Source organism: Staurois parvus, unplaced genomic scaffold, assembly GCF_062004578.1.
Source record: "Staurois parvus isolate SC_StPar_1 unplaced genomic scaffold, SC_StPar_1.0 ptg000147l, whole genome shotgun sequence".
Lineage (NCBI taxonomy): Eukaryota > Metazoa > Chordata > Amphibia > Anura > Ranidae > Staurois > Staurois parvus.
The window spans coordinates 26,521,247-26,546,725 of NW_028317943.1; the positions used below are offsets into that span (position 1 = coordinate 26,521,247).

The window sequence follows — 25,479 nt, forward strand, 5'->3', positions numbered from 1 at the left end:
TTTGGTCAGCCAAAAGTTAACTCCTTCCTGCCCAGTGTCATTAGTACAGTGTCAGTGCTTTTTATTAGCACTGACCATTGTATTAGTGTCACTGGGGATGTCAGTGGCAGTTAGTCATTTCCCCCCCCAGTGTCAGAATGCCTGCTGCAGTCCCGCTATAAGTCGCTGATCATCGTCATTACTACTGTGTTTCCCCGAAAATAAGACACTGTCTTATATTATTTTTTTTGGCTCAAAAAAACACACTAGGTCTTATTTTTGGGGTAGGTCTTATTTTTTAAATGTCCAGGTGTGGACAGGGGGTGCAGAGGTGAGCTGCAGGCAGTTGTGGATGAGGGTTACTATGGAGAGGGCCGGCTGATGACAGTTGTGAGCTGCAGTCAGATGCTGCAGATTTGACTTGACAGGTGACTTTCAGACAGGGTGCAGATATGAGCCACAGACAGAGTGCAGGGGTGAGTTGCAGACGTGGGGTGCAGAGGTGAGCTGTGGCCAGGGGGTGCAGAGCTGAGCTGTGGTTGGGGGGTGCAAAGGTGGGTTTCAACTCAGCTCACCTATGCACCCTGTCTACAACTCACCTGACTCAATTTACCTCTGCAACACCTGACTGCAGCTCACCTTTGCACATCCCCCCTCCACTGCCTTCATATGGTTAGCTAGCTTTGCAAAACACAGCTGTCAGCAGCCGGCCCCTCTCTATAGTAATTCCTGTTTCGGGTCCTATCTTCCCACACAGTGCACCAAGCGCACTTATTCACCGCTCCGCCTCTTCCCCACTGGCCGATGATCACCCCTGGGGCATTGGCTTCCAGGCATTAGGCTGCAGGAGGAGATGCCCCACCCCTAAACACACTGCATACTGCACCCGCAGATATCTGTTCCTTCCCTGTCCCACAGTGAGTACAGAGGTAGGGAGGTTCTGTGGGAGCGGATGGTGCTGTCACTTCAGCCGCGCTTCTGTGTTTTATAAGAGACAGTAGATATGGGTGTGCGCAGGGCCAGTGCTGGAGGTGGTGGAATGGCGTTCTGCCACATTCCGGCTGAAAAAAAAAGCCCTGATCACAACTAAGTCTTATTTTCAGGGTAGGTCTTATACTTTAGCAATTCCCAAAAATAGTACTAGGTCTTATTTTCGGGGTAGGTCTTATTTTAGGGGAAACAGGGTAGTATAAAAAAATAAAAATTCCAATATATATACACCGCCATTTGTAGACGCTATAACTTTCATGTAAACCAAATAATTTGCACGTATTGGGATTCTTTTTTAGCATGTAGCAGAATAAATTTTTGCCTAAATTTATGACGAAATTTGATTTTTAAAATTTTTTATTGGAGGTCAAGTAGTAAGAGTACGGAGTAGTTGCCATTGGTTTTAGCAGTTAGTAGATCATTAGTGAGTTTTAGTAGGGTAGTTTCAGTGGAGTGTAGAGAGCGAAAGCCAGACTGTAAAGGGTCAAGAAGGTTGTTGTCGGTGAGGTGGGAGGCCAGGCGATTGTAGACTAAGCGTAATTATACTTCAACTTAACCACCTCCCATCCGGCCGTTGTATATAAACGGCTGGACGGTGGCAGTGCAGGGTTAGGTGGCCATTTATAAACAGTCTCCCCACCCCCTGCCTGTGTGTGCTCCCTGGGAGTGCGCAGCACTGTGATCCGGTGCCCGCAATGTCCTCTGGACACAGTGGAACACCGATTGTCATACGGGACCTCTGTGCGAGGTCCTGATCATGTGATCACTGATTGGCCAATCAGTGATCACATGCAGAGTAGTAAGAAAGATGTCACTTCTGACATCATTGCTTACTACATGTGAAATCTGTGAATGATCACAGAGGTCACATGGTACAAGGCTATTCACAACAGCCTTGTACCATGTGACAAGCTGTGACCAAGCACAGCTCACACAGTAGTTCTCAATGGCTGCAAGAATGCAGCCAGAGAGAAAGAGAAATGATTGCTTTTCCAGCCTTTATGGGTGTAAAAGCAATCAGTGTAAAAAAAAAAAAATCTTCATCACCCCCCCCCCACAGTATGGTGACAGTATGTGAAAAAAAACCATAAATAATAATATAAAAAAAGTTTAAATAATATAATTTTTGGTTATAAACTAATTTGGGTTATTTTTTTTTTTTTACTAAAAAGATAACGGAATAAATTTTGGCCAAGATTTATGCCAAATTTTATAAGAAAAACACTTTTTTTTCAAAATTTTTAGACTTTTTCATTTACATAGCAAAAAAAATAAAAATCCCAGTGGTGAATAAATACCACCAAAATAAAGCTTTATCCGTCTCAAAAAAATGCTAAAAAATTCATATGGGTACAGTGTTGCATGACTGTGCAATTGTCATTCAAAGTGTGATAGTGCTAAAAGCTGAAAATTGGCCTGGACAGGAAGGGGGTAAAAGTGTCCGGACTTGAAGTGGTTAAAAAACAAAAAACATTTCTGAAGCCAGATGTTTGTGATGGGACAGTAAAAAAAAAAAGGAGTATTTCTGGAATTATAGTTTGTAGGATGGAGTTTACCTGTGCTCTGATCACTCCAACCAAAACTTTTAAACCTTTCCAAAGTGTTCCAGCTCAGACAGCTTTAGACCTCCCACTGACTTTAGACCAACGTATGTGTGATAGAAAATAAAAAAAAAAAGCAACTGATTCGCTTCCTTTTAGTCAATCCTGAGTTTGGCTAACCATAAACATGGCCGACCTAAGCCTCCTCGGCGACACTTCCGCTGTTTTGCTGATTCCAGTTCGGCGCGCTCTAGTGATGCTAGAGGCACACAGGCGGCGATTTGGAATCGGCAATGAGCAGTCTGCGGGAGAGGGGTCGTGGGCTGACAAGTTGGGGTGGGACAGAGAGGTTGATTAAACTTGAGGGACGTTTATTGCCTGTGAAGGAAGAAGTTGGAGAGAGTGATGGGGACGAAGATGTGGATTCGGCCGATCGATCTGATCCTGAGTTCCTGGATGCAGAGGAGATTGAGGAAGGAGCACTACAGATCCCTTCCTTCTCTCCACAGAACAGCAGAGGTAAACGCACAACTGCCACATGGCTACCTACACACCCCTCCCCCATACAAAGTACTGGCATCATCCCAGAATCTCTAGTCAGGTGTCCCTGGACCTGTCCTGGTGTTTACCTTTATTTAAGAAATGCACAAGTTTTTACAGGAAAGAAATTTGTTGTGCATTTGTTTTCAGAAGCATGCAGAGAATTACACCTGCAATCAGTTGTTCATGGGTGCAATGTCAGGCTCCTGCAGACACTTCTGGCTCTGTCCCTTACCTGCGTATGAGCTGTCGGTAGAGTTGCCACCTCATTCTTTTAAAATCGAACATATATTAATTACACAGGTTGTGAGGCTGATTTAATACAGATAAAGCACTGAGTTTAATTACCACCTTAACCCCTTTACGCCGGCCGCACACAAATGTGCACCCTCCCAGCGTTTGGGCCTAGACACCGAGCGGCTGCACATTTGCATTCATGTAAGAAAAAAACATATGTGCTGAGAGCGCGTGCCCTGCTTGCTCCCAGCAGACATGTCCGGTACTCACGGAAAGGTCCTGGTCTGCTCTTGCGATCGGGACCGTTCCCAGTCATGTGACAGCCATGATGATGTGTCACGGCGGTTGCATAATCCCTAAACCACGCCCCGCCTCCCGGCGTCTGAAACACTTAAAGGGCCGGGAGGCGCCGGCGGGAAGGGGTTAATCAGCCACAGAACCTGTGTAATTAATATCTGTTTGGTTTTAAAGGGATAAGGTGGCAACTCTAGCTGTCAGCTGCAGAACTGTAAAAAGTGTCCATGGACTACGAGGGTGCTGATCAGCACACTAAAAGTCCATCTGACAAGATGGGTCTTGTAGTTCATTCACAGATCGCTGTGAATGATTGATACGGCTGAGCCACGCACAGCCCCACCGGTTTAAATGTTACAGCAGGGGAGAGGAACTCTTCTCACTGCACTCAGGTGAAAGGTGGCCCTAAACAATGAAAAGGAGAGTGTCGTTACAAATTGCAAAACTATAGATAGATTGGAAAAGTCTTACGTCCACTAACTCACCGTAAAAAGGTGTGGATCACTCAAAAATTGAAACAAAAATATCTAGGGAAAGAACCTAGCAAAAAGAGGTACTTCAAATGGTCCAAGTAGTTTGACTACTTAGCTTTTAACTATTGCTACAGGGTGGCAGGGCTGCGCAAAATCGTGTGTGTGTATATATATATGATTTGAATTTCCGGTTAGGGAGCGCGTGCGCTGCCCTACCTGCACCGCCATTGGCGGCTAGGGATGTCAATCACTGGGTCCCTGCTGGCGATTCTCCGCTGGTTCCCGTCAATTTTCTGCACAGCAAAGAGGTACAAAACAGCATGTCTCCAAAGTAAAACACACACACAGGTAACCATTTGATCACCCCAGATGTTAACCCCTTCCTACCCAGTGTCATTACTACAGTGTCAGTGCTTTTTATTAGCACTGATCATTGTATTAGTGTCACTGGGGATGTCAGTGGCAGTTAGTCACTTCCCACCCAGTGTCAGAATGCCCACTGCAGTCCCACTATAAGTCACTGATCGCCGCCATTTCTATTACAAAAAAAATAAAAATTCCAGTATATATATATTTATATCTATATATATATATATATATATATATACCACCATTTGTAGACGCTATACCTTTCATGTAAGCTAATTACACGTATTGGGATTTTATTTTAGCAAAGACATGTAGCAGAGTACATTTTGGCCTAAATTTATGATGAAATCAGATTTTTTACATTTTTTATTGGATATGTTTTATAGCAAAAAATATTGTTTTTTTTTTTCTATAATTGTCGGTCTTTTTATGTTTATAGCTCAAAAAATAAAAAACGCACAGGTGATCAAATAGCACCGAAAGAAAGCTCTATTTGTGGGAAATAAATGACATCCGTTTCATTTATGTACACTGTTGCATGACTGTGCAATTGTCAGTAATGCAGCGCCGTATCGCAAAAAAAAATGGCCTGGTCAGGAAGGAGGTTTAATCCTCTGGAGGGAAAATGGTAAAGTCAAGGTTTAGTCAAAACGAAAAAAAAAATAGCTCAAGGCACAGTACTTACATTCAATGTGAAGTGTCCCCTGTGCTGCTTGGGGTTAATAGAGCTGAGGGGGCCTGTATATGTACTCCTCAAGAGTGCTGACTATGCCTGCCCTTTTTGCCCACCTTTCATTCATAGAAGCTGTACTACTGCTTCCAGCAATGAGAATGGAAAATGGTCAAATGAAAGCTCCGCCTCCTCCATTCACAGATTGTGTTTCATTGATGGAAGCTATAGTATAGCATCTATGAATGTAGGAGGGGGATTGTATAACTCACAATTGTGACAAATACCTATAACAGGTCCCTCGGCATATATTAACCCCTGCAGCACTGGAAGGTTACAGCTTCAGGGGAAGGGTCACTAGCTCTGGTGACTACTAGGGATTTCCCTTACTTTAGAGGGAATTCCTCTTGCTTCTTGTTTTGGCTATGGGACAGCAAGTGAAGGGAAATGTCCCTAATGGGACACCTTCAATTCTACTTTAAAGTGGAGCTCCACCCAAAAGGGGAAGATCTACTTTAAGGTTTCGTCCCCCGCTCCCCGTTAAGGATTTGCACCTTTAGGGAGTGGGTACCCAATTTTGACAGATCCCCGCTACCACTTCCGCTCGCCTAGTTCTCTTCCACTCCTCTAATCCCCCCCCCGCTGCCCTTTGGGACATGTGACAGGTCCCAGAGGACTGCAGAACCATTCACAACGAGCAACCCTACAAGCTGTCACAGCCGGGTGCCCACACTTAAGATGCTGGGGACACAGAGCGCCAGTGAACCTAACTGCGATGAGGACACCGCTGGATCCTAGGACAGGAGAGTGGCTGTTTTTGAAATACTTTTTTATTTTTTTCGCCAAGGGCTAGACAACTGCTTTAAGTAGAATTCAAACCATATTTTATGTTTGCATAGAGTGTGGAAGGGTTAGATCCCTTGTTGTGTTTTTATTGCAGTTTATGACAATGATGAGATTCCCCCTCACAGTGTTGTCACTTGGAGTGGATGCCAAGGTTGAAATTGCACCAGTGAGGATACTGACCTGAATAATAAAAACAGACATAGGATTTAATCTTTCCCCAACTGATCCAAAATAACTTGATTAATGTATTTGATTGTAATTACTCATTGAGCAATTCCTTTTTTTCTATTGGCTTTTTCATTTTTTTTCTATATATAGACTAGTATTTAAATGTCTGTACAACTTTTTTTCTTTTTTTGCATACCCAGTTATTAAAGACTCTAATATTACCCAGTTCTACTATTAAAAAGTTCCCCTTCCCCATAAAAGACTTAAGCCCTTCCTTTCTGTATGTGTCACAACATTATTATTGGGGGTAAAAACTCCCATATGGGGCCCAAAACAATAACTTTAAAAAAGCATTGCTTATTGCCCACCTCCAGCCCAAGATGTCAGCACTCCCCCTTATCACTGTCGTTTATAACTTCACATGGTCTTCTTCTGGGTTTTGAGTCTTAAAGTGGTTCTAAAGGCAGAATATTATTTTTTTTTACCTTAATGCATTCCCTGCATTAAGGTAAAACTTATTCTTGTGGAAATATCACCCCCTCCCCCCTTTATACTTTCCTGAGCCCAATCTCAATCCAGAGCTGGGCCCATTCACAGCTGGGCTGGTCTTTCTCTCTCTTCCCTCACAGAACAGAGAGGCAGCAGCGGGAGCCATTGGCTCCTGCTGCTGGAAGTCATATCCTGTGAGGAGGGAGCTGGAGCAGGGCTGAGCCAGGCTGTGTGTGTCAATGGATGCAAACAGCCTGGCTCGGGACAAGCCTGCAGGTGCGACACCATAGGAAGCGTCTTCCTATTGTGGAACACAGAGGCGGAGGAGCTTGGAGCACCAACAGGGGACACCAGGAGGAAAAGAGGAGTTTCGGGGCTGCTCTATGCAATAGCATTGCACAGAGCAGGTAAGAATAACATGTTTGTTGTTAAAAAAAAATAAAATAGCCTTTGAATTCATTCCAGAAGTGCTGCACAGAGAAATGAGGATATTTTATCTCAGCATCCACAGAAGTAAGTACATCAGGGACCAAGCAAGGGGTTTGGGGAGGTTGTACTGTGTTAGTTCACCTTTTTAATTTCTTCTGAAAAGGTGAACTAACACTTTAAAGGAGATTTTCATCCATAAAGTAAAAGTGCCTCCTGCTCCGCTACATGTATAGCAGCTGTTTTATTTTTTATTTACCTTTTTTAGGCCTGCCCCCAATATGTGTACTGTGCCCTTTGTACCTCCTGGGATATGTAATTCACAGAGGGGGGAGGAGGGCAAGCCTAGTGGGGCGTCATTGGGAGGTCGGGTTCACCAGAGGAGCTGATGGGCCTCTCAATGATGTGAGAAATAACATGGCAGTGCGGGACGGATTGGTGCCAGGATATCTTTCTTTTTTTTTTTTTTTTTTTTATCAACGATTTTATCCACCCTTATACAGTAAAGTCAGTCATGTTTTATTGCTGTTGACACTGTTATTTAAAATTCATCCATTTTTTTTTTTGTCTGAGGATCTATTGTAATATCACAAAAAAGTTAAAATTTGATATGGAGATAAAGTTTATAGTTGACAGCAAAATGTCCCTATCTTTAATATGGCATCCCTCTACTTTTCTGCAATAAAGAGAAAGCAGGACTTTAGTTTCACTTGAAAGTCTGTAATTCTGAAATGGGTTTATCTGTTTATTGGTATACCTAGTCTTAGAATGTTTAATTTTATTACCAATTGAGTTCTGAAGTCTATTTACTATTGTGTTTTAATATGCAGGTAACCCTCCATATGGCTTCTTGTGTCTAAGTGTAACATCTGTTTTTTTGATTCTTTGTTTCTTTAATTTTAGTGAAAATTTTAACTGAAGACTCCAAAGAATATATTGTGACTGGATTCTTTCCACTGACTGATCCGTGGTGGTCTGTAACTGTATATGTGAAACAAAGCCATTCTCAATATTTTGTCAAAGGATTCCCATCGTACAAACTGGAAGATGACTTTCTTGGAAGGGAATCCATGTTGCCACTGTTTCTTAAGGAATGTGCTGTACATGAAGATTTCATAACACATTTTACAGCCTGGGTGAAACATTACCCTCCTCTTACTTTCACACGACTTATAAATCTGTCAGAGGAGTTTAAGGAAAAACATCAGAAAGATATTTTGCCTTATTTGAGGAACTCAGGTATGTGAAACATTCTATCTTCCTGTATTATATGATTTAAAGCTTGCTGATGCATGATAGATGTAAGTAACACAGGGCTGAAAATCCCAGGAGCCATCCCATCAATGTGTCTCCAGATTTCTGCTGTTTTCTGACTTGTTTAGGCCTTTTTTGTTGCTGTCAGTGAAAGAACATTGAGCTGTGAGATGTCTGTGCTCATTCCGGGATGTATGCTCTTTAGATCCCGCCAATACATCTACAGGATACATTGAGATTGATTTACTAAAACTGGAGAGTACAAAATCTGAAGCAGCTGCACATGGTAATAAGATTCTAACTTCAGCTTGTTCAATTAAGCTTTGACAATAAAACCTGGAAGCTGATTGGTTTCTATGCAGAGTTGCACCAGATTTTGCATTCCAGTTTTAGTGAATCAACCCGGCTACATCTTGTATGTCTTTGCAGAGTACATGCAGGATAATTACTTTGTGAATACTGCCTCAGAAATGGTGGTGGGTGGATAAAAAACATTTCCACTGAGTGATGTAAATTGAACTTGGCTATCTCCACCATGAATGTCCTTTAACACCTGTTAGAAGTTGGGTAAGCATAGAAATCTTGGGTTTAGGAACTTGCATTTGCTTATACAGATACACAGTGGCGAATGTATGCAGTACACCGGCTTGTTAATGCAAACAATAAAGCAGATCACATGACTACATAGCAGATCACATGACTACACAACAGATGCAGGCATGTTCAAAGGTTAAGTTTAATCAAAAGTTAGAATAGGGAAGATATGTGATCCTGGTAACTTTGGTTGCTACATTGTAGATATGCTGGTTGTAGCATTTCAGAAACTGCAGACCTCCTTGTATTTTCACATACCACAGTCTACAGAGTGGTATGACAAGCAAAACATTCTATAAGCATACGTTCTGTTGGCAGAAGCAGTTAGAGGGAATTCAGAGGAGAATGGCTAGACATGTTCAAGATGACAGGATGTCTACAGCTGCTGAATTAGTGGTGTGCAGACTGCATCTCCAAACGCACAGCACACTGAAGCTTAAAGGACAAGTACAGCCAAAGCACTTTTGGGCTGAAAGTGCACACTCAGGTTTAATTTGAGGGTATGTACATGGAATTACAGCTCTTAAGAGTAGCCCCCCCCCTTTTTCAAGGGACCAAAAGTAATTGGACAATTGAATATAATCATAAATAAAATGTTCATTTTTAATATTTTGTTGAGAAACCTTTACTGGCAATGACTTCCTGAAGTCTGGAACCCATGGACATTACCAAAGACTGGGTTTCCTCCTTTCTGATGATTTGCCAGGCTCTAACTGCAGCTGTCTTCAGTTGTTCTTTGTTTGTGGGTCTTTCTGTCTTTAGTTTTGCCTTCAGCAAGTGAAATGCATGCTCAATTGGGTTGAGATCAGGTGACTGACTCAGCCATTGCAGAATATTCCACTTCTTTCCTTCAAAAGCTCCTGGGTTGCTTTTGCAGTGTGTTTTGGATCATTGTCCATCTGTACTGTGAAGCACCGTCCAATCAACTTTGCTGCATTTGTCTGAATCTGGGCTGACAGTGTATTTCTAAACACTGCAGAATTCATCCGGCTGCTTCTGTCTTCTGTCACATCATCAATAAACACCAATGACCCAGTGCCACTGGAAGCCATGCATGGCCATGCCATCACACTGCCTCTATCATGTTTTACAGATGACATTGTGTGTTTTGGATCATGAGCTGTTCCAAGCCTTCTCCACACTTCTTTCTTCCTGTTATTCTGGTACAGATTAATCTTAGTTTCATCCGTCCAAAGAATGCTTTTCCAGAACTGGTCTGGCTTTTTTTAGATGTTTTTGGGCAAAGTCTAATCTGGCTTTTCTATTCTTCAGGCTTATAAATAGTTTGCACCTTGTGGTGAACCCTCTGTATTTGCTTTTGTGAAGTCTTCTCTTAATTGCAGACTTTGATAATGATACACCCACCTCCTGGAGAGTGTCCTTCACTTGTTTGGATGTTGTGAATCGGTTTTTCTTTACCATTGCTATCACCCAACACTGTTTTCTTCCATGGACGTCCATGCTTTTTTATGTTGCTGAGCTCACCAGTGCGTTCTTTTTTCCTGAGAATGTACCAAACTGTTGATTTGGCCACTCCTAATGTTGCTGCTATCTCTCTGATGGATTTGTTTTGTTTTTGAAGCCTTAAAATGGCCTGTTTCACTTACATGGACAGCTTCATTGAACACATGATGTATGTTCACAGCAATAGATTCCAAATGCAAATACCACACTTAGAATCAACTCCAGACCTTTTACCTGCTTAATTGATGAAGAAATAACAAAGGAGTAGCCCACACCTGGCCATGAAACAAATTTTGATTCAATTGTCCAATTACTTTTGAAAAAGGGGGTTTGGCTACTCTTAAGAGCTGTAATTCCTAACTCCTTCCTCTGATTTGGATGTACATACCCTCAAATTAAACCTGAGAATGTGCACTTTCAGCCCATATCTATTATATAACTATAGCTTGAATATGTTTTGGTATATACCTGAAAAAAACTAAAATTGTGCCTGTGTCCAAATATATATGGACCTAACTGTATAAGATGATGTTGCGCCAAGTAAATAGATACTAAACATGTCACACTTTAAAATTGCGTCTGCCTGTGAAATGACACCAAACTATGGTACTTACAAATCCCCATAGGCAAAACTCTAAAAACCTTTACACGTTACCAATTTGGGGCTACTCAGGAGTATTGCTCTCACTCTCACTTTCATATCAATACCTCACTTCGCTATTTACATATTCGTGCAGGACCTGAACACACGATCGCATTTGTTTGTGAGCACGTGCAGGTGGGAAAGCATTAATTTTTTTTTTTCTTTAATTTTATTTCTTTTATTCAAATGTTTTTACACCGTCTCTTTACATTTTTTTCTTATTTTGATCAACTTTATTGCTATCACAAGTAATGAACAACATGTTCATTTTTATGGAGCCGATTAGACACAGATTGGTCTGATCAGTTGCTTCATTGGCCAGTAAACACAAAACCGAAAGTGACTAAATCCTCGCCGCTTCCGGTTTCTGATGTCAGACTGTGGGAGGAACGACGTCAGTTTCTCTCACTGTGTGCCTGGAGCCTGATGCTGCAGGTCGCATTTTTTCCGGGCTCCTTGGAAGAGTCCGGTGAAGGCATTAGTGGGAGGGGGGGACCCCCTTCCACCGCCTGTATAAATAATCCAGCTGCTCAAATTACTTTTACTGACTTCGGAATTGCCGTCTGAAAACAATGACACCCTTCCTATCCAGCGATATACTGGTTAATAATGAAATTTAAACTGTGTCTCCACTTTTGTGGGGAAAAAATACAAGTACACAATCCATATTGTAATTGAATATTATTAAAAATTACTTTTCCTTTTTTCAATCCATAGTTCTGTAATTTTTTTTTAACATTCAATGCAATATTGCATCGTGGAGGCATTCTATATACGGTTTCCTGCTTGTGTGTTACTGATTTTTCCAGAAATTTCCACTAAGATGCAGGTGAGGTTTGAGGCATCCTTTGAAACAAAAAAAAACATCACTTTTGGTGAGGTACTTCAAAAGCACTTCTTAAACAATTTTGACCTTGCAGTTTTCACCATTTAAAATACTGCAAGTGCATCAGCGGATTGATGCACATCGACCTAGAAAAATGGCTTTTTCTTCAGAGCAGAAACGGGTAGGAATCTGCAAAAATGTTTAACCACTTCCCGTCTGGCCCAGGTACATAAAGGGCTGGCGGGAGCAGTGCAGGAGCAGGTTGCTGTTCATAAACGGCGCCTGCATTTTCAGGCTGTGTGCGCTCCCTGGGAGCGTGGAGCACTGTGATCCGGTGCCCGCTGTGTCCGAACACCGATCGCTGTACGGGACCTCTGTGTGAGGTCCCGATCATGTGATCACTGACTGGCCAATCAGTGATCACATGAATAGTAGTAAGCAAGATGTCACTTCTGACATCATTGCTTACTAGTGAAATGTGTGAATGATCACAGAGATCACATGGTACAAGGCTATTCACAACAGCCTTGTACCATGTGACAAGCTGTGACTAATCACAGCTCTCACAGTATTTCTCAATGGCTGCAAGAATGCAACCAGAGAGAAGGAGAAATGATTGGTGTTACAGCCTTTATGGGTGTAAAAGCAATCCGTGTAAAAAAAATCTTCATCACCCCTCAAATTACGGTGACACTCTACTGCTAGGGTGACAGTATGTTAAAAAAACATCAATAATAATATAAAAATGTAAAAAAAAGTTTTTTAAAGATTTATAATTTTTGGTTATAAACTAATTTGGGTTATTTTTTTTTTACTAAAAAGATAACAGAATAAATTTTGGCCAAGATTTATGAAGAAAGATTATTTATTTGCAAAATTTTATAGGAAAAACACTTTTTTTTTCAAACTTTTTGGACTTTTTCATTTATATATTTATTTATTTCAGGTACTTATCTAGCGCCATCAATTTACGCAGCGCTTTACATGTATATTGTACATTCACATCAGTCCCTAACCCTCAAGCGGTTTACAGTCTAAGGTCCCTAACTCACATTCATACATACACATACTAGGGCCAATTTAGACAGGATCCAATTCACCTACCAGCATGTCTTTGGAGTGTGGGAGGAAACCCACGCAGGCACAGGGAGAACATGCAAACTCCAGGCAGGAGGTGCCGTGGCTGGGATAGAATAAAAATGCCAGTGGTGAATAAATACCACCAAAATAAAGTTTTGTCTGTCTCAAAAAAAATGCTAAAAAATTCATATGGATATACATTGTTGCATGACCGTGCAATTGTCGTTCAAAGTGTGATCGCACTGAAAGCTGAAAATTGGCCTGGACAGGAAGGGGGTGAAAGTGTTCTGGACTTGAAGTGGTTAAAATCCTTGCAATGTACCTGATCACCCAGGGGGTAATATTTTTTTTTTTTCACCAAAAGTGGAGTTACTCTTTAAACCTGAACTCCAGGCAAAAGACTAAATACAAAGATGAAAACATATGTTGGAGCTGCATGTGTTTTTTTTGTCCATCCAGTTCTTAGATTCATACAGGTCAGCCCTGTCTGACAGGTCTGCAGCCTTGATTTTGCTCTGTTGCAGTAACACTTAAAGGTCATGTCACTCGCCCAGCCATTGACCCTTACAATGAAAGAAAAAACAACAGACTGATTAACTCTTTCATTTTGTTTTCTCCTCCTATCAGCACTTATTCTATTAGTCTTTGTTTTGTAGATCATGTGCAGCTGGTGGATTATTAGTTAATTTATCCTATTAGTACATGATCATTATAGCACACCTTGTACTGCTTCTCTCTTCCCCAGTTTGAGCTCTGTTTAACAGGAATTTGCATTTAAAAAATAAATTTAATAATGTATTAAAAAATGTAGTTTGTACCTTTTTTATATCTGTCTGGAGTTCTGCTTTAAACTTATCAGAGTTAGCATCAGGGTGGATTTGATTTAAATCAAACTGATTTAAATCACAATTTAAATCACGATTTAAATCACTAGTCAGTAAGGCTTGATTTAAATCATAGCTTTCTACATAGACTAATTCTTACTGGTATAACTTTAATATGCAAGTAGAGGAAGATTTTTAGAATAACAACTTTTCATATTCGTTTTTTTATCCCCAGTTTAATAGGTTAATCATTCATATTTGGACAACTTTTCTGTTGTACTTAGGAAGGAGAAAAATAATCATTACCTTAATAACAATTTAAATAGATTTATTCAACTGAAACAATAACATTCCAGCATATGTTATTTGCTTAAACAAACATCCATGTTTAACTAATTTGGCTAAACAAAATCTATATATTTTAAGAAACGTCGACTGTCAGCCCCTTCCTCCTCACACTTAGTTTCACTTTCTTCTTGTGCAGATCTATTCCACTCCAATCAATCAGAAAAATATTGTTTCTATTCACTGAACTTCTTGAAACTTAGCACTGAAGGGGTTGATTCTGTATTCATAGGTTTGTAGAAGTTAGGATTAAGGTCTTTTTCTTAACTCTGTTCATGTTATAACATTTTTGCTGTGAAGAAGAGGCATGTGATCTCCGCTGAGTCAAATTCAGTTTTGAGAACTGCAAAAGTAAACCAAACATCTGTGATAATATCTTGTAGGCAGAGAAACTGCCCAATAATCTTACAAAAACCTCTGGAAGAGCATGACATTGTGAATGGATTAATGGAATTTATCTACCAAACAAATTAAACATATACAGCATTATTCTACATAATTAAAAAACTAATCTTTATTTCATGATGGAATAACCTTTGGATGGTAATATATTTTCCTCAAAAAGCATTTTATTCAAAAAAATCCGATTTTAAATCAAATAAATCCGATTTAAATAAAAAAAATCCGATTTTTTTTTTTTTTTTGTTTTTTTTTTTATAAAAATCATTGATTTTTATCTATCCTGGTTGGCATTCATTTTTTATTTACAAGACTGACCTTCCCCATTCCCCCCATTAACCACGCATATGCCACTTTTATCCTTCAGGAAAGCCAAACAAACATTTGTGCATCCCAATCTGGCCATCTATAGCTAGCTTTAAATCTATAGTAGATCTCTCCTAGATTGTAAGCTCGAAAGAGTAGGGCCCTCTAACCCTCGTGTGCTCTTTGTAGTTGCTGTACTGTTTCATGTATTGTCCCCCCTCTATTGTACAGCGCTGAGCAAACCCTTTGGCGCTATATAAACTCGATGTAATGTAATAGTAGATAGAAATAAAGTTGCATTTTCTGTAGCTTGGTGAAACATATTAACTTTCCATTTCTTATTTTGTTCAGCCTGCTGTAACTTTGTATTGAAAGCACTGGAAATTCCACTGGTGCTGAGGTATTTACCCATACTTTTACCACACAAAATGAGGGGCTTGCTAAAGTTAGATGCTAAAGATCGCTTGCCGACCATCAAAAATCCACTTGAAATCTTGACAGCCGTTGACACGCAACCTGACTTACTACTTGAACTTGAAAAAATACTAGCCACTGCACCTTGGAAACTTGGCTTTGGTTCAGTAAGTATCATGCTGATAATTTTGTGCGGTAATAATTTTTTGCTGTATGCCTATCTTCAGGTAAGGAAGTTTCTCCAGTAGACTTGTTAAAAACCATAAAACCACCTTTTTCAGAAGAAGTAGAGAAGAATGAGAACCTTTTGTCAGTTTTTAGTGCTGTGTTTGTCTCTACTAGCAAGATATCTTTTCAATTTCTGTTCTGATTGGGTATTGTTAGGACTGAAAGTGAGGTAAAAACTCCTATCAGCAATACAGACCTTGTGGAGGTTCTAACTCGTTCTTATAGTTTCAAAAAAGTTTTGGCTGCAGTTTGGCGTTAAATTTTAGTTGACAAGATCGCATTGTGAATCGCATTATACCATTCATTTGCATCCAGTGGCCTGACATCGATTGTCAATGTCAACATGTCCAGTTTTTGGCTGGTTGGGCATGCCTATGTCTCTACTTCTTTAGTATTAAATGGTTCATATTCCTTCTGCTCCCCCTCTTCCATTATGTTTTGTAGTATTTTATTTTTATACAGGTATAGTGCACACAATTTTGTTTTTAATTTGTAAAGCAAATTAAATCAAACATTCGTGTATGTAAGTATAAACTTAAATTCTTGATCATTTCTGGTTTGGCATATGCCTCTTATTTTGTATAGTCCTAGCCCATTCATAAATAAATAAATTCACAATCTACTTGTCCAGATCAAATTTTTATTTTTTTTAACCAAAACCGTATTTAAATTGGAAGTGATTTTAGGAATGTCTGGGGGGCTTTTAAAAACAAAGGGGGCTTTATGACGACTTAATCGTTTAATATTTTTAACATTGCGCTGTTTATCTCCGCCTCCCCTCCCTGCCTGTCTCCAGCACCGCAACCGGGGACTAGCAGGGAGGGGAGAGACCTTGCAGTGTAATGAGCACCGTTTTGGCTGCTCTTCAGGAAAGGGGAGTGTCCGACATATTCTTTATCCCTTTCGCTGCCAGAGCCATTTGTGCGTTTTTTACACAAGTTTAAAAAATCATTTTTGACCGGAAGATTACATAAAACCCCCAAACATGATATATTTTCTGAAAGCAGAGACCCTAGAGAATAAAATAGAGGTAGTTCCAATTTTTTATGTTGCATGATATTACCAAACAAATTCAGTAAAAAATACAAGTAAGTTAATTTTAGGGCACAAAAAAATAAAAGATGAGGTTGCAGCAAGTAAATAAATATTCAACATGTCAAACCTTAAATTTGTGCGTGCTCGTGAAATGGCGATGAACTTCAGTACCCTAAAGTTTCTATAGGTGACACTTTTAAAGCTCCTTATAGGTGATCAGTATAGTGTTATGGAGCAGGTCTCGTGCTAGAATTATTGCTCTCATTCTGGCGTTGGCGGTGATATGTAACGTGTATCGCAATCGACGTCTTCATGCATAGGCACCCCAGTGTGTGCTTTTATATTTGTACGTGCGTATATGTGGGGGGGAGGCTTCAATTTATTTATTTTTTTCTAGGGGGGGGGGGGATGTTTTGTGCTTGGGTGTAACTGATTTTTTACAATGAAAATGTTTTTCTTATCTTTCACCTAATTTTTTTTCTTTATCACAGTCCCCTATGTAATGATTTTTGGTGAGAGGTTCTCTTTATTGAGACATCCAGGATGCCTCGCTTGAATGTAATGCAGTGCACATTGCACTGCATTACATTCTTTCGATGGCTGGGAAATCTTTCAACAGGGACCCGGAAGTGACATCATAACGTCACTTTCGGTTCAGGACAAGAAGGGGAGAGGAGTGGATGTGTCTGCTTTCCTCCCTTCCCTCTAGCTGACGGCAGTGAGCTGGTCCCAGGCCCGCAGATGGACAAGCGGAGCCTGGTAGACCATGAGCATAATGCAGCACGTTCTACCATTTTTTTCCTTCACGCAAAACCTGGAACTGACTGCGCTGGTGTACCGAGTCCATTTGAATACATGGAAAACACTTTTCATGCATTTCTGATGATGAAAAAAGGCTATGGACAGCATCTGGATATGGAACAGTTAAAAAAACACTTCTAAACGCAAACGCTTATAAACGCGGTTAAACGCGTTTACACACGTTTACAAGCATTTGGCATTTGAAATGCTGATAAAATCTACTCCTGAACATAAGTTTGGTGCATTCAAAAAAACAACTGTAAACTCAACTGCCTGTAAATGACTGTAAACATAGTGTACATGGACACATAGGAAAACATTAGGGAGAATTCAGGGGCTGCTGAAAAAAATGCAGAAAAGTTCCTAAACGTGAGTTTATCAGCTGCAGTGTAAATTAACCCTAAAACCTGGAAGCTGATTGGTTACTATGCAGAGCTGCACCAGATTTTGCACTCTCCAGTTTTAGTAAATAGCCCCATTGTCCACAGGAGCCATGCAATTTTTATTTGAATCTTGATGTGCAAAGGCATTTGGTGTACTCAAAGTAGATTTACATCCTGTATGGCTAGGAATATATTTAAATGAGTTTTTGGTACTTGGAGTTCAGCTTTAGTCCTCATGCACACTTGATGTTTTTACAGCGGCTGTTTTTGGCATTTGACATTTTTTTTCTACAGCCAGTAAACCCCCCCAGCATGTTATCCTATGTGTCCATAAACACATAGACTGGAATCAACGTTTTGTTTTGGCTGGAAAAAAAAACCCAGTACTGGTGGGTTTCTAGAGAAGTTTTTTAGCTGTAAAAATGCTCTAATGCTTAAAAACATGGCAAAATGCGGTAAACTGCTGCAAACTGGTGTTTTTGGACTTTTTTGACCAAAAAAAAACTTTTTTAGTTAAACAAAATGCAAATGTGGCAAAACTCCGCTAAATGCTAATGCAAAAATGCTTACAAAAGCGAAAAACACACATTTTTAACGTGACTTTACACCATTAACGTTACCAGCGTTCTGAAAACGTCCAGTGTGCATGAGGACTTAAATTTGTATTTACTAGGCAAAATTCTGACAGATGTGGAATGAAGCCACAGAAAGCATATTAAATTTGGAGGACAATACTAAACTAGAAAAGCTACAATTTCTGGGGAAATTGTGTGAAGTGTTCTTGCCTCCACCAGTAGTCTACAACTGGAGTGGGCGGAGTAACTGGGTGGAGTGGCTTGAGTAACTGTTGTGTGGCTGGAGTAACTGTGAAAAGGTTGGACTGGGCAGAGTAACTTTATGGAGTGGGCAGAGTAACTGTGTGGAGTGTTTGGAGTGAGTAAAGATAGTAAAAATTACACTAACCAATTGATCAAATTTAAAAAGTGCACATGGCAAGCTTGATAGAGTGAGAAATGCATTTCAACTTTTATTTTTCAGCTCACACTCTAGCTTTTGTCACTCTGCTGCCTGCTCACACACCTGGGTTCCTATGGCAACTCACTCTATAGCAAGGGCAGAGAAGAGCGGTTAAAAACAAACTGCTCCAACTTGCTCATTTCAGTGGCTGTTGCCATCTTCAAACAGTTGTAGTTTAAAAATTATAAATCCTACACCGAAGAGCTTTATATTGTGAGAATCACAAGACCCAGACCTACATTTTTGATGCATAGTATGTCTCTGAAATATTAAAAATGAAGGCACAGTCGCAGTTTAGAAATTGCCCTTCAAATTTGAGGTGGCTAGAATGGAGTTTAAATGAATGTCAATGGGCGTCATGAGTTGCAAACAAATGGTCATATTGTGAAAACTATCAGGACTATGGCTTAGCCGTGGGCATTTTTAGTGGCAGCAGGGATAGCTGAACGTTTTGATATACGATTTGTGTAGGTGGGCTTGAAAATGAGGGAGTGATGGCAGTTTAGAAATCATGTCCTGATTTTTCAGCTCACACTCTAGCTTTTGTCAGCTCCCACTCTAGTTTTGAACATTCCGCTATTCATTCCTATGGGACCAATTTCACCACAAAAACGCCGATATTTCATGAAGCATTCGGCGAAACGTTCCACAAAGTAATAGCACACCAATCGGGAACAATCCGCACGTTTCGGTATATTACTGTCTATGTAGTGTAAAAACTGTGGGAGGAGTTAGGGTGGTAAATTTGGCTATAATAATAAGAATATATATGTGAGATAACAGTAAGTGGTCTTGCCATGCAAGAACACTTAATGAGCCTTGTCATTGACATCATTGAGTCCTGACCAGGGTGGATTTGATTTAAATCCTGATTTAAATCACTAGTGAAAAGGCTCAATTTAAATCATAATTTCTAAAGAGCAACTGTCATCTCTGTCCCGCAGCGGCTCCTCCTCTGACCCGCTGTTGACTCACCAACAGTCCCATTCATTTTAATGGGAAGGCTGGTGATGTGGCAGCGACACAACAAGGTGAGGGATGTGGCGGCAGCAGGTGAGTGGATGCCAGCTAACAGGCACTGCCTTGATGGATCTAAGATGACAGGTGCTCTTTAAATGTAAGGAATCCGACTCATTCTTGCTGCTAGTTACAATCTATAATATTTGCAAACCAAATGAAGGTTTCCTTTTTAGTATAATAAGCTGTCAGGTTAGTAAAACAGCGATATCAGAACCGATTTTAGGTTAGTAGGTTAATCACACATAGCTGGAGAACGACTCAAATTCTTTTATTTCATGTTTTTTCTCATGGTTACTGTGAAATTGTGTGAATGCCTCAATGCAGTACATGGTATTCATTGAACGAGTTTACCAAAAATGTAACTATTGCAGAATATACAGCCTCATGCTACATAACTAAACTTTCATGCTGAATAAATTAAAGTATTAATGTATCTTAAATAGAAAACTATCTTTAGATAGATTTTTACTCCAAAAGCATTTTATTAAAATAAATCTGATAAAAATAAAAAGAATCCAATTTAAATAAAAAAAAATATGATTTTTTTTTTTCTTTAAATCGTCAATTTTTATCCACCCCGGTCCTGACTAGAACCTTCTAAAATTGTGTTGCAAAGTATTCTATTTAATCAAATACCCTTCTTTTTGTGTTTTAGTTACTTTATAGGCAGCACCATCTGTGTGGCTGTGAAGCAACATTGGATAGCTTCCTACAGTGTGATAAAGACCTTCTGAAAAAGATCCCTGACTTGCAGCTAAATGCACTTCATGTCTACAATGAACTGAAGAAGAAATGCATGAGTCTGGGTGACACTTACGTGGAACAATCTGCCATCACCACAGCGGCCTCTAAAGAAATGTCGGCTGAGAGTGCCTGGGAAGCAATCTGGTTTCTCAAAGATGAGAAAATTGTGGTGGTTGAGCAGGAGCGAGTTTTCCTGTATAATTATTACTTCTATGAGGTGGATATTGCAGACGCTATTACAAAATTAGTAATGAAAAAGCCCCAGAAACCAAAGGTGGAAGGATATGTACTTGGTGGTGACCAAACTTCTCAAAGAGAAGAAAAGGTGTTCTGTAGTCAGACACTTGCATATGAATTCAGTGATGAGCAGATTAAGAATTTACAGATAAATGACTGTATGACTGAAGAGAACCATGTAACAGAACTGGATGCTGAGCAGCAAAGAGCAGCTAGGATGATTCTGGCCAACCCAGTGACCATTATAAGTGGAAAAGGAGGATGTGGAAAGACCACGGTAGTAAGTCGTGTGTTTAAAGCTGTTATGCAAGAAGAAAATGATGAAGTTGAAAAGGCCTGCAAAGCCCTTGAAGATGACATGGATGCTTCAGGAGAGTGGGCTTTTAATGCCACGACCCCTTCCTGTGAGCACAGTGACCTTATTCGTGTTCTACTTACTGCACCCACAGGAAAGGCAGCTTCTCTCCTCAGGAAGAAGACTGAGCTTCCAGCTGCTACGCTACACCAGGTACTGCTTTACTATTACTATTCGTTTATCGTTCACTCATTAACCTTTAGGCCCATTCGCACCAGTGCACTTTGGTAATGTATGTGCTACTGTAACACAATGTGATGAGATGCAGTGATATTCTTTGTGAATAGCACCTCAACGCATCTCCCAGCGCACCTGTCTTACATCGCATCACAACATGTAGTAACATGATACATGCTCGATTTATGTCTGAGTTGCATGTATTCAGCTGGTTGGATGCCTTGAATGTCAGGTTTCCTTTAACCACCTCCCGGCCGCCATACAGTATTATGAGGGACGCAAGGTGGTTCTCTCATTCTGGGAGGACGTCATATGACGTCCTTCCATTCTCACCGCGCATGCGTGGCTCAGGGAGCGTGCAGCTCGGCGATCGGCGGTGCGCTGTGTCCCTCGGACACAGCGGATTACCAATCACGGAAAGAGCCGAAGATGTCGGCTCGGTCGTGTGATCAGCTGTGTCCAATCACAGCTGATCACATGTAAACAGGGAAATGCCGGTTATCGTCATTTCTCTCCTCTCGAGCTGTCACGCTGACGGCTCGAGAGGAGAGCCAGTAATCGGCTTTCCGCAGAGGGCACATGTACACTGATCATCAGGGCACTGATGATCAGTGTGCCCTGATGATCAGTGTAGCCCCAGCAGCGCCACCTGTCAGTGTCCATCAGTGCCTTGTGTCAGTGCTCATCAGTGCCTCGTGCCAGTGCCCATCAGTGCCACATCAATGCCTACTAGTGCACATCAATGCCACATATCAGTGCCCATGTGAGCTGCCTTTCAGTGCCACCCATCAGTGCCAGTCAGTGACACCTATCAGTGCTGCCAATCATTGCCAGTCAGTGCCGCCTATGAGTGCCGCATATCAATGCCTGTCAGTGCCGCCTAACAGTGCCAGTCAGTGCCGCATATCAGTGCCAGTCAGTGCTGCCTACCAGTGCCATGTACCAGTGCTGCCTTTCAGTGCCCATCAGTGATGCCTGTCAATGCCCATCAGTGCCCCCTATCAGTGTCCATCAGTGCAGCTTATCAGTGCCCATCACTGCAGCCTCATTAGCGCATATCAGTGAAGGAGAAAAATCACTTATTTACAAAATTTTATAACAAAAACTAAGAAAAAACTTTTTTTTTCAAAATTTTCAGTGGTTTTTGGTTTGTTTAAGAAAAAATAAAAAACCCAGAGGTGATTAAATACCACCAAAATAAAGCTCTATCTGTCACAGAAAAATGATAAAAATTTCATATGGGTACAGTGTTGCATGATCGTGCAATTGTCATTCAAAGTGTAACAGCGCTGAAAGCTGGAAATTGGCCTGGGCAGGAAGGGGGTATAAGTGCCCTGTAGGCTAGCAGTTAAGGAGGTGTATGAGCAGGAAGGAGAAACCACTGTGTGATCGGGGGGAAAACAGTTATTTAACCTGTCTGGCTGATTGAATAGTTGCAGCAGCTGGTGAGAAGGGTAGGAGTGGTATATCAACAAGTGGGTTGCTGACAAGGTGACTGTGTAAAGTTTCCCTGAACTAGAATTTAAAGACTCTGGAGCACCTTCAGTGGAGATTTACTAAAACTGGTGTACACAGAATGCAGCTGTGTATAGTAACCATTCAGCTTCTAATTTCAGCTTGTTCAATTAAGCTTTGACAATAAAACCCAGAAGTTGATTGGTTACTATGCACAGTTGCACCAGATTCTGTGTGCACCCGTTTTAATACATTTCCCCCATTGTGTTTTACTGCATTTGTTCATATGGTGTTGTTGGTGCTGTGATACTTTACATATCACAGACATTTGGCATTATTCTCCTCTTGACCATTCACATACGAACACTGTGCCTTGGTTAGCACTCTCTCACAGCATTCCTGCTTCTCCACCCACAGGCTTGGATCCTCTGTCTACTCTGTCGGACTACACTGTGCCACCTTGCACATTTGTGGCAGCTCCCTTGCACCCACATGGACTCCTCAGGAGGGTGGAGCCCAGATACCTGGTCCTGTCTCTAGAAGAGACACACACACACCTGCACAATTTTTCTCCTGGCCATTCCCAAAACCTGGTCCCAGGATTAGAGATTTCCTCCCACCCAGATCACTGTGAAATCTCCAGGCTCCAGGTCCCAAACAGAGTTTTACCAAGAACCGTAGAAACTGAAAACACAGTTTCCTCCAACTTAACTGATTCCCGACCGCCCAATAGCAGAAATGCTTCCAGAGCAGTGTGCTTACAGTGAAGCACAAACGCCCCCCAGTAAAACACTCCCAGCACACAGTTAACACTTTGATCATCCCTTATGTTAACTCCTTCTTGCCCAGTGCTATTAGTATAGTGTCAGTGCTTTTTTTTTTTTTTTAGCACTGATCACTGTATTGGTGTCACTGGGGGTGTCAGTGACACCAAGTCAGTTCCCCCCAGTGTCAGAATGCCCGCCGCAGTCCCGCTATAAGTCGCTGTTCGCCACCATTATTAAAAAATTCCAGTATCTACTGCCATTTGTAAACGCTATAACTTTCATGTAAACCAATTCATTTACACGTATTGGGATTTTTTTTTTTAGCAAAGACATGTCGCAGAATACATTTTGGCCTAAATTTATGAAGAAAGTTTGATTTTTTTTTTTTAATTTTTGTTACTGGACATATTTAAACGCTTCTGCGCCGCCCTATAGTAGAAATACTGCTACAAGGCGGCACGGGTGCGCAAATTGTGTGTGTGTGTGTGTGTATATATGTATGTATGTGTATATATATATATATATATATACGTGATTCGCGCTCCCGCGGTTTTTGCACCCCTCCCAGATAGCATCAGATTGCCTGTCAGTACACCAGTAATCACATTTAACCCTTTGATTGCCAGTAATACGCTCACGTATAGAATAAACCTCCATTGCTAGTATAGTGTCTGAACGAATCAATATCTTTGATCAGATCAGCACTATACCAGCGTTCACATTAGTATAGTGAGCCCAAAAACGCAGCGTTAGCGGGATCAGCCCCGACATCTGCCAGCACCTGCGTTTAGCCCTTACGCTTACTTCTCCCCCAGCAAGTGCTGTGTCAGTAGGTCACTGACACTTGATACATTGCACACAAAACTGCAGTGTTCGCAGAATCAGGCCTGATCTCTGTTAGCACTTTCCGGTAAATTTTTTTGCAGTGGTTCAAGCAGTCCCTGACAGCCAGGTGGTCTTTTTCCTGCTAGTCGCACTAGGTACCTATACATTTAGTGGCCAAAATGTCAATGGAAAGGTACTCTAGTGAAGAGGCCTTCAGGATTCTGAGCATGTGAGATGACACTGACACAATCAGCCTCAGAATACAAACCTGTAGACAGCAGCGGCACCCTGACAGATAGCTCAGACCGTGGACAAGAGTTCCCGGCTAAGATCAGGCGTACCCAACCCCGTTCCCAGGTTGCTGAGATGTCACAACCGCATGATGACTCTCATATGCAGCACAGTGCCAGTACTAGTGCTGCTCTACCTTTTGGTGAACTGGCGAGCACCAGCGGCCTAGTACATCCTGGTCTTTCACATACCAGCGCTGCAATATCACTTGGTGACATGGCGAGTCCCATAAGTGCAGTACAAGTTGGTGCGATGACGAGCACAAGTATTGTCCCGCAGCCACCAAGAATTTGCACACAGGCCCGTAGAACCCCTAGTATCCTTCCGGATGTGCTTGCAAATCCGATTGGCAGCCCACAAATTCTGCAGCACCTGTACTTCCCCCATTCACTGCCCAAACTGGAATTCAGGTGGAAACATCAAATTTAAATACTTCCCATGATTTTTTTGGGGCTGTTTTTCACAGAAGATCTGTATGCATTGATTGTGGATCAAAGCAATTTATATGCACAACAGTTTATCGCTGCCAACCCAAATTCAAACCTTTCCAGACCAATCGCATGGAAACCCATTATGGTTTCCGAATTTAAATTTTTTTGGGCCTAACCCTCAACATGGGCATTACTAAAAAAAATGAATTGCAGTTGTATTGGTCCACAGACCCAATTCATCATATGCCTGTGTTCTCTGCATGCTATGGCCAGGCATAAATATGAGAGTATAATGTGTTTTATGCATTTCAATGACAACACACTCTGTGTCCTTGGGGTGACCCTGAATTTGACCGGTTCTACAAAATTCGGTTACTCGTACATCACCTTAACCAGAAATTTGAAGATGTCTATACTCCCCAGAAAAACATCTGCGTTGATGAGTCCCTCATTAATTTTTCTGGCTGCCTTGCATTCGCACAATTTCTCCCCAGCAAGCGTGCCAGATATGGGGTCAAGATGTAGAAGACCTGTGAGAGGGC

At 41.2% G+C, this 25,479-nt stretch overlaps 1 protein-coding gene across 2 annotated transcripts in view; it reads left to right on the forward strand.

Annotated features, from left to right (window-relative positions):
* Positions 1-2,789: 2,789 nt before the first annotated feature.
* HELB (DNA helicase B) overlaps positions 2,790-25,479 on the forward strand; it is a 64,771-nt gene continuing 42,081 nt past the window's right edge. For both annotated transcript variants that reach the window (XM_089674179.1, XM_089674180.1), the window contains exons 1-4: positions 2,790-3,029; positions 7,926-8,261; positions 15,109-15,338; positions 20,311-21,144. In XM_089674179.1, coding sequence (XP_089530305.1) covers positions 2,804-3,029; positions 7,926-8,261; positions 15,109-15,338; positions 20,311-21,144 — 1,626 coding nt within the window. In that variant the 5' untranslated portion in view covers positions 2,790-2,803. The remainder of the gene's footprint in view (positions 3,030-7,925; positions 8,262-15,108; positions 15,339-20,310; positions 21,145-25,479) is intronic.